The sequence below is a fragment of the Alosa pseudoharengus genome, unplaced genomic scaffold, assembly GCF_046254945.1.
Source record: "Alosa pseudoharengus isolate Yale_2024_CS ecotype anadromous, Long Island Sound unplaced genomic scaffold, YU_APseudo_1.1 YU_APseudo_1.1_scf_12, whole genome shotgun sequence".
In the NCBI taxonomy this organism is placed as follows: Eukaryota; Metazoa; Chordata; class Actinopteri; order Clupeiformes; family Clupeidae; genus Alosa; species Alosa pseudoharengus.
In genome coordinates, this window is record NW_027468587.1 from 10,290,745 (window position 1) to 10,303,244 (window position 12,500).

The 12,500-nt window shown below is 50.2% G+C and overlaps 1 protein-coding gene across 1 annotated transcript in view; it reads left to right on the top strand.

The window, feature by feature from the left end:
* Positions 1-11,340, top strand: part of LOC143118618 (uncharacterized) — a 19,871-nt gene extending 8,531 nt beyond the window's left edge. The window contains exons 3-9 of the mRNA XM_076279643.1: positions 1,190-1,351; positions 4,798-5,016; positions 6,133-6,279; positions 6,614-6,854; positions 7,975-8,139; positions 8,906-9,759; positions 9,817-11,340. Of these exons, the coding sequence (XP_076135758.1) occupies positions 1,190-1,351; positions 4,798-5,016; positions 6,133-6,279; positions 6,614-6,854; positions 7,975-8,139; positions 8,906-9,759; positions 9,817-11,340 (3,312 nt within the window). The remainder of the gene's footprint in view (positions 1-1,189; positions 1,352-4,797; positions 5,017-6,132; positions 6,280-6,613; positions 6,855-7,974; positions 8,140-8,905; positions 9,760-9,816) is intronic.
* The last annotated feature ends 1,160 nt before the right edge of the window (positions 11,341-12,500 follow it).

A 12,500-nucleotide genomic window follows, 5' to 3' on the forward strand; every position in this document is an offset into this window, starting at 1 on the left:
GAGGTGGAGATAAGAGAGGGAAGAGTGAGGAGAAGGCGAAGAGTGTCGCGCTTGTCTCAGCCACTGCCATGTTGCGTGTGTCACTCAAAAAGCCCTGAGATGAAACATCAGATAGATAGATAGATAGATAGATACTTTATTGATCCCCAAGGGGAAATTCAAGAAATTCAAATCACAATAAGAAATTTAATTTTAAAAAAGAAAACAACGGACTAATCATAGTTTTGCATATCTGCTGCTGCCTCGGTGAGTTTTATAGTGAATATAGTCGTGTTTAGCGACATGCTGATATTTTTACCACTCTTACTGTCCTGCATATTGACAGTCAGGATGTGGTCAGGGCATGGTCAGACATTAGAGTAACATCTGCTCCTTTGTTCCTGTTTGTGTATCTCTGTGCCTGCTCCTGTGCTAGCCGATCTGCCTTGTGACATTTGACCTCGCGAGGGCACATCATAAACCTGATTGTGTGTGTGTGTGTGTGTGTGTGAGAGAGAGAGAGAGAGAGTGAAAGAGATAGATAGATAGATAGATAGATAGATAGATAGATAGATAGAGTGTGACTATGACAAAAGGATTAATGCTGAAATGGTGTCAGATCTTCCACATGACGTATGACCTGGCGAGCGCCGTGGTGCGCATCGTCAACCTGATCGTGTGTGTGTGTGTGTGTGTGTGTGTGTTTGCTGTTCCTCGTGGTCAGATCTTCTACATGACGTATGACCTGGCGAGTGCCATGGTGCGCATCGTCAACCTGATCGTGTGTGTGTGTGTGTGTGTGTGTGTGTGTGTGTGTGTGTGTTTGCTGTTCCCCGTGGTCAGATCTTCCACATGACGTATGACCTGGCGAGTGCCATGGTGCGCATCGTCAACCTGATCGTGTGTGTGTGTGTGTGTGTGTGTGTGTGTGTGTGTGTGTGTGTGTGTTTGCTGTTCCCCGTGGTCAGATCTTCCACATGACGTATGACCTGGCGAGCGCCATGGTGCGCATTGTCAACCTGATCGTGTGTGTGTGTGTGTGTGTGTGTGTGTGTGTTTGCTGTTCCCCGTGGTCAGATCTTCCACATGACGTATGACCTGGCGAGTGCCATGGTGCGCATCGTCAACCTGATCGTGTGTGTGTGTGTGTGTGTGTGTGTGTGTGTGTGTGTGTGTGTGTGTGTGTGTGTTTACTGTTCCCCGTGGTCAGATCTTCCACATGACGTATGACCTGGCGAGCGCCATGGTGCGCATTGTCAACCTAATCGGCATGATGCTGCTGCTGTGTCACTGGGACGGATGCCTCCAGTTCCTGGTGCCCATGCTGCAGGACTTCCCCCCGGACTGCTGGGTCTCCAAGAACGACATGGTGGTGAGTGTGTGTGTGTGTGTGTGTGTGTGTGTGTGTGTGTGTGTGTGTGTGTGTGTGTGTGGTTAGTAGTTTACCTGTGTAATTATTGAAAACTGGATTTTAAACAGCAGTGTGTCCCAACATACAGTATAATAGACAAGGGTTATGAGACACTAGTCAGATTGTTGATAACATGGTGACAAGCAGTATTTTGCGTTTGTGTTTTTGTTTGTTTTGTGTTGTGTTTGTGCTCTATGTGCTTGTGTGCTTGTGTGTAAATATGTGTCTGTGTATGCGTGTGTTTGTGTGTGTGTGTGTGCGCAGGGTTGGGTCAGATTACTTTGAAATGTAATCCATTACTGACTACAAATTACATGGCAATTTTTGTAATCAGTAACGTAATCAGTTGGATTACCAAAAACATGTAACGTAATCTGATTACTTTAGGATTACTTTTAGATTACATCAATAAATATGTCCCTTAAGAAAAAGACACCACCACTGAATTGATGAAAGAATTCTCATTCTATTTTTCTCTTTATTATTTCATTACATCTAAGAAATCTCTTTGCTCTGAGGAAAGCATTCCTGTGTGAATTAACTGATCTTTTCCTCCAAAAATCTTAATGTAGCCCCTTGTTTTAGTGTTACCATTTACTTTGAGGTCACCAGGTCCCATTGTCTGAAAAAACCCCAAAACTAATACTTTTCTATAGCTATTCTCCACTTTGGGGTGGTGTTTTGGTGGTTGAAATTTTCACCCCATCCCAAAATTGATCACTTAGTCATCATGGATGTGATCATGGATCACTATTCTCCAAACATGCACAACTCAGGTTAACCTTTATAAGGGCACACCTGGACAATGAATTTAGCTTTCGCTGGATTTTTTTTGACCCAGGGACATGGCCTGAGATTGAATGACACCAATGTCCATTTCAATTGTGGGGGTGAGAAAATGATTCCTTTGGGATGTTTTTCAACCAGGGGGACCTGGTGACTTTCTCAAAGTAAACGGTAACACTAAAACAAGGAGCTATTAAGATTAGGAGGAAAAGATCAGACAGTGTGCCGAGAGACCTGCCCCAATAGTAAATAAGTTAGTAAGTTCTGATCCCGTGAGGGAAATTTGGTCTCCCAATCCGTGAATTAGTGAAGCACACAGAGCACACAGTGAACACACAGTGAGATGAAGCACACAATGAGCACACAGTGAGGTGAAGCACACACCAACCCGGAGCAGTGAGCTGTGTGCTACAGTGGCGCTCGGGGATCAGTGAGGGGTTAGGTGCCTTACTCAAGGGCATGGGAGAGCAGTGCTCAACCACTTCCCCCGCCCACATTTTTTCTACTGGTCGGGGATCGAACCAGCAAGCCCGAAGCTTGTCAAATTAAAAGATAGCTAGGCTATCATAAAAAGTTGCATTGTTTGTATGATAAAATGTAATCAGGTAATCCCCAACAATGTAACTGTAATCTGATTACACATTTTTTTATTGTAATCTGGGCTGATTATAGTTACTTGATTTTTGTAATCTGATTACGTAATCCAACGCGCGTTTGTGTGTGTGTGTGTGTGTGAGCCTGTATATACTGTAGTATGTGTGTAATAAATAATTGAAGAATAATTGATGTCATCTACTTTAATGTGTGTACTGTGGTGTATGGGCTTGTTTTCCCTTTCCCGTGGTGTTAATTGGCTGCTGCATGTAACTGCATGCCTGCCTAGAACATTTGGTCAAAAACAGGAGAGAACTCCCAATTAAAAAGTAGTGTTTGATTTGGTGGAGAGACAGATGCTACCCCTTACCCCCCACCACACACACACACACACACACACACACACACACACACACACACACACACACACACACAGGCTCTCACAAAGCACAGACACCTACATACACCGGGAAACCACAATAAAGCAACACAAAAACAGATTGATCACACACACACACACACACATTACACAAACACCTTCACACAAAACTCTCTGTCACTTACACACACAACAGAAAGCTTTAATCACAGATACACACACACTCACACACACATTCACTCAGTCACACATTTCCATATTAACTCAAACACACGCACACGCATCAGTGAAACTCTAGGCAACCAACCACTACCACTAACCCCACCCCCTTCGTCTGCACCACCAATCACATACCACCCCCCCCTCCAAGGCTTGTGTGTAAACCGCTGACTCATGACATGGCGGCTTTCCATCCTGGTTTCCATAGAGACCGCCCTGCTGATGCTTCCTCTGAGCGCGCGCACACACACACACACACACACACACACACACACACACACACACACCTCGAGAGAGCTCTTCTCCGTCTGGACTGAGCGGATCAGAGAGCAGCAGCTATAATTGGTTATTCCATCATCATCATCATCATCATTTTCTTCATCGTCTCCACCACAATTGTGCTGACAGCAAACACACGGTTCATAAACACAATCCACACACACACACACACACACACACACACAGACACACACACACACACACACACACAAACAGTCCGTCATTCAAACAACTACATTCATTCATCTTGAGCTCCATTAATCAGGCTGCAGCCCTGGAGCACTGGCAGAGCTCCTCCTCCTCCTCCTGAGACTCCTCCTCTCTCAGCCCAGGCCTGCCCCACGCCACGCAGTGCAGAGCTGCACACACACAGCCACACATTGCACTCAAGTACAGCTCTCTTACGGTGCTGCTTCACACACTCACAGGTTCCTCAGACTCGTACCTCTCCCTCCGGTCACACTCACATACATACATACATACATACATGCATACATACATAAACACATGGTGACACGCATACATACACATGTACATACATACATACATACATACATACATACATACATACATAAACACATGGTGACACGCATACATACACATGTACATACATACATACATACATACATACATACATACATACATACATACATACTGTACATACATAAACACATGCTGACACGCATACATACACATACATACATACACGCATGCTTACACACATGCATACTTACATACAAACATTATGTACATTGTACATGAACATACATACATATGTAGGTACATACATACTTACGTATGTACATACGTTCACACAGGTGTACATTAGGCTATATACATGAACCATTGAGGGAGGAGTTCTCTTCAGATGAAAGCTCTTTTATAGCTGTAAAGCCAGGCTCTTCTGAGACCACATTAGCTGAGCAGAGTAAAGCAGTTCAAAGCATATCATTACAGATGCTACTGAACTGGAATGCCACAGGGGGAATAAAAGGATGAGAAGCTGTTATTGTAGCAAGTAAGATATTTGAATGTAACTGCTGTATTTCACCAGACTCCTAATGTCCCCCTCTCTCCTCTTCCTCCTCCTCCTCTCGTTTTTTTCTCTCTCTCTGTCTCTCTGTGTCCCTCTCTTTTCCCCTTTCCCCAGAATGACACGTGGGGGGTGCAGTACTCGTATGCCCTCTTCAAGGCCATGAGCCACATGTTGTGTATTGGCTACGGAGCCCAGGCCCCCGAAGGCATGACGGACGTGTGGCTCACCATGCTCAGCATGATTGTGGGCGCCACCTGCTACGCCATGTTCATAGGCCACGCCACCGCGCTCATACAGTCACTCGACTCCTCACGCCGCCAGTACCAGGAGAAGGTAAGTGTGTGTCTCTCTCTCTCTGTGTGTGTGTGTGTGTGTGTGTGTATGTGTGTTTGTGTGTGTGTGTGTGTACGTGTGTTTGTGTGTGTGTGTGTACGTATGTTTGTGTGTGTGTGTGTGCGTGCATACATGTGTGTGTGTATATGTGTGCATACAGTATGTGCGTGTGTATATGTGCATATTATGTGAGTGTGTGTGTGTGTGTGTGTGTGTGTGTGTGTGTGTGTGTGTGTGTGTGTGTGTGTGTGTGTGTGTGTGTGTGTCTGTATGTGTCTACTTGATTGATTGGTTAGTTGGTTGGTTCATTGCTTGGTTCATTGATTGATCGTAAAAATTGATCGTTGTAGATCCATGGAGTTAATTTAAAGCATGTCAAGAATTTAACAGTCAGTTGTTCATGACGTTACACATCACTGAGAATTGTGAATAAAATTGATCAGATTTACGCGTGGGTCGTGTTCATTTTCATCTCTGGTCCCTCACAGCATCTGATGCTGTGTTCGCAGCATGCTAGTGTGTGTGTGTGTGTGTGTGTGTGTGTGTGTGTGTGTGTGTGTGCTCCCTCTCTCAGTCACAGCAGGTCAGGCCACCCATCCAGTAATGTGTGCTTGTTGTCCTGTAATCACCGGCTAGATGCGTCTGTCATGGCCACTGCCTGTTTTCCATCCGCTCCTATTGGATTATGAGATAATGTGCAGGCCACTCATCTGGGCATGCTCATGTGTAATTGTTATGTTCTGTCTGAAGGTCCAGTGGCTCCAGTGAAAATAATATATTATTGGGCCTATGTATTGGGTATGTAATATTGTAGATTATAGGAACAATCTGGATAATGTTGGGGGCCCTATGTAATGTTCTAATAATGTTGGTTCATATGTTCTACTGTATGCCTGTCAGTGCAGGGTCCTAGCTCCCCCCTTACAGTGGCCTTGTCTGTAGGATAGGTGATGTGTAATGGTTGTGTTCTGTCTGCTAGGGGACAGGATGTCATGATCTGTCATCGTTGTCTTATGTCTGGAGGTTGAATGGCATATCATGGAGATTTGTGTTGTTTTTATCTGGTCCAGTGATCTGTAATGGTTGTTTTCTGTCTGTCTGTGTTGTGCATATCAGTATAAGCAGGTGGAGCAGTACATGTCCTTCCACAAGCTGCCGGCGGACATGCGTCAGAAGATCCACGAGTACTACGAGCATCGCTTCCAGGGCAAGATGTTTGATGAGGAGAACATCCTTGGCGAGCTGAGTGAGCCACTCAAGGAGGTATCGTCTTCTCTCTCTCCCATCTCTTTTCCTCTTCCTCTCTCTAAAAATCCCCCACTCTTCTCTGCTTTCTCCTTTTAATACACACTGTAACATTGTACTGTACTCAAATATATTCATTTTATTTAATAGTGCATTGCCCCAAACAAATAAAGAAAATCTGAAAACATGGCATTCTATTAGGTCCTTACATTAACACACAAGGCCCAGTTGTCCTTTACCACCATTCCATGTCAGATTATTTCTCATCTCTTTCCATTCCCTCCTTTCTTTAATCCTCTCTCTTTCCCTCCATCTTCCTGCCCTGGTCTTTGACCTCTGACTCCTCCTGCAGGAAATCGTCAGCTTCAACTGCCGCAGTCTGGTGGCCAACATGCCCCTGTTTGCCAACGCTGACCCCAACTTTGTGACGGCCGTCCTGACGAAGCTGCGCTTCGAGGTATTCCAGCCTGCGGACTTCATCATCAGGGAGGGCACCATTGGCCGCAAGATGTACTTCATCCAGCACGGACGAGTCGGCGTGCTCACCCGCGGCAACAAGGAGACCAAGCTCAGCGACGGATCCTACTTCGGAGGTGAGTGGAGCTGCGACAGGACACACACATCAGCTGCATTACAGACAACTCGGATGTCGGAAGTCAGACTTTAATTCGACTTTGAAGTTGGGGTAGATTGACTGGCGTCGAGTTTAGAAGTTGAAACTCCTACTTTGAGTGGCTTTCCATTGTACTTTTTTCCCAGTAGGAGGTTAGAATTCTTGACCTCCGAGTTTGTGATTGGATTCCGATTCCGTTTCTGGATTGCATAATTCATAATAAAAGTCTGGGAGAGAAAGGAAACCACAAGTGTAACCAGGACTTAAAAAGAATGCTTGGATATTTATCTTACTTATCTAACTCTCACATACTGTACATAGGCATAGGAAGAATACACATGAACAGGGTCGGACTGGGAACAAAATTCGGCCCTGGCAATTTTCTCCTGGACCGGCCCACCACTGGAACGACGACCCCCCCCCCACCAAAAAAAAATAAAAATCTGATTCCCCCATAAATAACAAACACCCAGTATTATGCTGTAGCAACACTTCATAAACTGAACCCAAACATTAAACATTTACGCGCGATCGTAACACACACTGAACCTGTCATGAAGAGGCCAAAATGATTGACCTGTCACCCCCCAAGCCAAATGGATGCAACTGCATTTATAGGCTAGGCCTATGCACTATGCCTACATGACGGGTCGCAAATAGGCTAAATAACTTTAAAAAAAAAAAAATCCCGGAGGTCACCGGCCCACCGGTTGTACAGATTACCAGTCCGAGCCTGCACATGAAGGAATGTTAATGAATGAAAACATGGAAAGACAGTGTTGAAAAAATATTTATAGTGCCTGATTTATTGTAAATGGTGCCACAGAATACTGGTGTCATCATGAGATTGCTCTGGTCCTGCAGCCGAATCATAAAGAGGATATAAGGTGTGTTGTCGAGCTGGTTCATATTTTAAAGAGACTGGTCAGTTGTTTAGTTTAGTTGTTCTCTGTAGTCTGCTTGAGGAAGAGGAAGTCATTGAATGATATTCCTGATTCTTCTCTGTTTTTTTCCTGCATCTCACACCCACCCGTATACTCCTGGACCCCCCCCCCCTCCTCCACCTCCTCTTCTTCCTTGTCCTCTTCCTCGTTTGTCAGAGATCTGTTTGCTGACCCGTGGCCGCCGGACTGCGAGTGTGCGAGCTGACACGTACTGCCGGCTGTACTCACTGAGTGTGGACAGCTTTAACGAGGTCTTGGAGGAGCACCCCATGATGCGGCGAGCCTTCGAGACCGTGGCAGCTGACCGCCTCGACCGCATCGGTAAACAAACCTTTCCTAACACACCTGTGCCACGAGGTGTTTTGTTTCGCTCATTTGTCTGTAAAACACAACAACAGATGGAGGACAAATGTGTTATCAGTAAACACTCTGCAGTCCTGCAAGTGCAACAATCTGCTTGTGAGCCACACTGCTATTCCTGTAAAAAAAACAGTGTAATTTAGCAGCACATTGCAATGTTCCACTACACATTACGTATGTTCCACTACACATTATGTTCTACTACACATTATGTTCTACTACACATTATGTTCCACTACACATTATGTTCTACTACACATTATGTTCCACTACACATTACGTATGTTCCACTACACATTATGTTCTACTACACATTATGTTCTACTACACATTATGTTCCACTACACATTATGTTCTACTACACATTATGTTCCACTACACATTACGTATGTTCCACTACACATTATGTTCTACTACACATTATGTTCTACTACACATTATGTTCCACTACACATTATGTTCTACTACACATTATGTTCCACTACACATTACGTATGTTCCACTACACATTATGTTCTACTACACATTATGTTCCACTACACATTATGTTCCACTACACATTATGTTCTACTACATTAGTCATGTTTTAGGCAGTTTCTGTCCATCTTGTTGATACAAATGGTCGTTTTACTCCCTCGCTCTCTCCATTCTCTCTCTCCCCTCTATCGCACTCTGTACTCTCTCTCTTCTCTTTATCTCTCCCTCCGCTTTCCCTCCTTTCTCACAGGTAAGAAGAACTCCATCCTGCTGCGTAAGGCGTCTCAGGCCGGTTCGATGGCGGGCAGTATGGGTCGTGGGGGTGGGGGCAGTCGCGGGGGCGGCGCTGGCGGAGTGCTGGGCAGCATGGCAGGCCTGGGCTCGTGCGACAGCATGCTGGTGCAGCAGATCGTCAAGCACGACAGCATGCCGGCCATGCAGGAGTTCGCCGCCGTGGCTACCCCCCGGCCCGGGGTGGTCGGAGGAGGAGGAGGAGGAGGAGGAGGAGGAGGAACCGTGTCGCCGCGCCCCCACCCGCTCATCTGGGCGCCGCTGGTGCACGCTCCGCTGCAGACGGCCGCGGCCACCACCAACGTGGCCATCGCCCTGATGCACCAGCAGCAGCAGCAGCAGCAGCAGCAGATCCAGCAGCAGATCCAGCAGCAGCAGCAGCAGCAGGCTCTGGGCCAGGGCACCCTCTTCATGCCCTCCACACTGCCCATCTCCCCCTCCCCCTCCGGCTGCCCGCTTTCACCCCCGCGCCCCCCCCTCCTGCACCCGCGCCAGTCCATCTCCTCCCTCATGGGCGTGGGACTGGCCCCCAGGGGGCTCCCTGTAACCATGACGTCAGTGCCCTCCCCCTCCTCAGCGGGACCGCCTACTGCTGGCGGGGGTTCAGGAGTAGGGGGTGTCACAGGAGGAATTGGCATGGCTAAAATTCCGCCCACCCCTGCGTCGTCCTTGCCCACGCCCTTGCAAGGGGGACGGACTCTTCACTACAGTCTCCGCCTCCCCGCGGAATCCCCCTCAGCCAATGGCGCTGGAGTGGGAGGAGCCACGACACAACCTTTCCACAGAGTTCCACCTTCCTCTGCAGGCGGTGCCGTCGCCATGGCAGTGGCGTCCCTGCCGCCCGACATGCGCAATCTGATGTGTGGCCAGCAGGGGGCCAAAGAGGCGCTGCTGCGCCACAGCACCCAGGGGCTGCCCGCTCTGGGCCGCCTGACGCAGGAGGCCCGGCTGCTCTCCGCCTCCCAGCCCACGCTGCCGCACCGCAGCTGGGCCGGCCTGCAGCCCTGCCCCCCCCTCCACCGCAAGGCCTCCGGGGGCAACCTGCTGCCCGCACCCTTCCTCGTGTCGCCGGGACAGCTGGCCAGGGGGGGCAGTGCCGGGGTGCTGAGTTCTAACACTCCCACTGCTGCTGCCCAGATTCTGCCCCTGGCAGCACAGGTGCCCATGCAGATGCCAGCCCAAACGTACCCACTGCCCCTGCAGGTCCAGTTGGCACAGACCCCCCCTCCTCTGGCACCTGGGCCCACCCCTGCCGCCGCCCTAAGCTCTGCTCCTGGCCCAGCGTCCTCGTCCCCGAAACAGACACCCCTCTCCTCCTCCTCTCCTCTGCCCACCTCAGTGTTGCCCAAAGCCACCCCCACACCCCCCTCCCGCTCCGCCTCCCCCACGCCCTCCTCCACCCCTCCCCCCAGCGCGGGCAGCACCCCGCTGGCATTCCCCCACACCCAGCCAGCGAGCGCCAAGCCCAGTGCCGCCTCCCCCTGCCCCCCCTCCCTGCCCTCCTCCACCCCTCCCCCCTCCGCGGCCGCCTCCCTCATCCAGGGCTCCCGTTTCAGGCTGTCCCCCACCCCTCTCTCCTGTATCAGCCCTCCTCCCACCTCCCCCCTTGCCCAGACCCCCACCCAAACCCCCAGTGGTACCACCACCCCTGTTAGCTCCTTGAGCTCCTCCGTCACCCCTGTCCCCACCAGCCGCCCCTCCACCCAGACCACTGGCACCTCCTCCCCGTCTCCCTCCCCCTCCACGCGCTCCTCCCCTGGGCCTCAGTCTCCCCAGACTCCTGCCCCTGTTACCCCCCCACCCTCCTCCAGTGCCTCCACCCCCACCCCTCTGACCCCACACACCACTGATGCCTCCAAACTGACCCCCCACATCCCCACCACCTCCACCCCTGCCGTCTCGCCCATCACTGTTGCACCCGTTGCTTCAGCAACAACCCCCTCCCCCCGTAGCACAACTGCCACCACCACTCCTGCCCCAGCAACTACCCCCTCCCCCCGTAGCACAACTGCCACCACCACTCCTGCCCCTGCAACTACCCCCTCCCCCCGTAGCACAACTGCCACAATTCCTGCCCCAGCAACTACCCCCTCCCCCCGTAGCACAACTGCCACCACCACTCCTGCCCCAGCAACTACCCCCTCCCCCCGTAGCACAACTGCTACCACTCCTGCCCCAGTAACTACCCCCTCCCCCCGTAGCACAACTGCTACCACTCCTGCCCCAGTAACTACCCCCTCCCCCCGTAGCACAACTGCTACCACTCCTGCCCCAGCAACTACCCCCTCCCCCCGTAGCACAACTGCCACCACCATTGCCACTCCAGCCCCCCCAGCGGCACCCAAAGCTGCCCACAAGGCCACAGTCAAACACAAACTGCCCCATCACAAGTGAGGCGGGGTGAGGGGAGTGGAGGGGCCCCCTCAGCACTGGGTCCAGGGTAGGATGGGGGGGGGGGGTGACATTGTTATTAGTAGAATCCGAGGCTTCATGTGTGTGTCAGTGATTGTGTCAGGTGCTGAACTGGACAGAGAGACAGAGTGCGGACCGCAGACAGTAGAACGGACCACAGGCTGGTAACCTAGTCCTGGGAACCCAAAGGCCAGAGGTGAGCCCTCGGACTGAGAGCAGGCTGAAGACATCCCTGAAGAGTCTGTGGACATGTTGTCTGTGTGCTGAACGAGTGTTGTAAAGTTTAGCATGTTGGAATCACCAGAGGTTCGAACAAGTCAGCTGGGCTCACCACGTGTATAACATGTCAGCTGGGCTCACCACGTGTATAACATGTCAGCTGGGCTCACCGCGTGTATAACATGTCAGCTGGGCTCACCGCGTGTATAACATGTCAGCTGGGCTCACCGCGTGTATAACATGTCAGCTGGGCTCACCGCGTGTATAACATGTCAGCTGGGCTCACCACGTGTATAACATGTCAGCTGGGCTCACCGCGTGTATAACATGTCAGCTGAGTCCTGCGCAGAGAAGATGTCGACGCCGGCGTCCAGCCAAGCAACAGCTGAGAGGAATGATGACCGCTTGGACACCAGCAGCCCCAGTGTTATCCAGCCCAGAGTGGACAATCACAGACAAGTCACAGAATGGACAGCCACAGAGTGCAGTTGGGGCAGCCGTGGCCTACTGGTTAGCGCTTCGGACTTGTAACCGGAGGGTTGCCGGTTCGAACCCTGACCAGTAGGCACGTCTGAAGTGCCCTTGAGCAAGGCACCTAACCCCTCACTGCTCCTCGAGCGCCGCTGTTGTAGCAGGCAGCTCACTGCGCCGGGATTAGTGTGTGTTCACTGTGTGCTGAGTGTGTTTCACTAATTTACGGATTGGGATAAATGCAGAAACCAAATTTCCCTCATGGGATTAAAAGAGTATATATACTTATACTATACTTAGAGTGGACAGCCACAGAATGGACAGTTACAGGCTCTCAGAGGAGCAGCAGACTCTGGAACAGCAGCAGATCTCAGCCGGAACAAGGCCAGTTTCACACCAGAGGAGCCATGAGTTCATTAATCAGAGGCAAACATTTGGCAACTTTTTCCAAA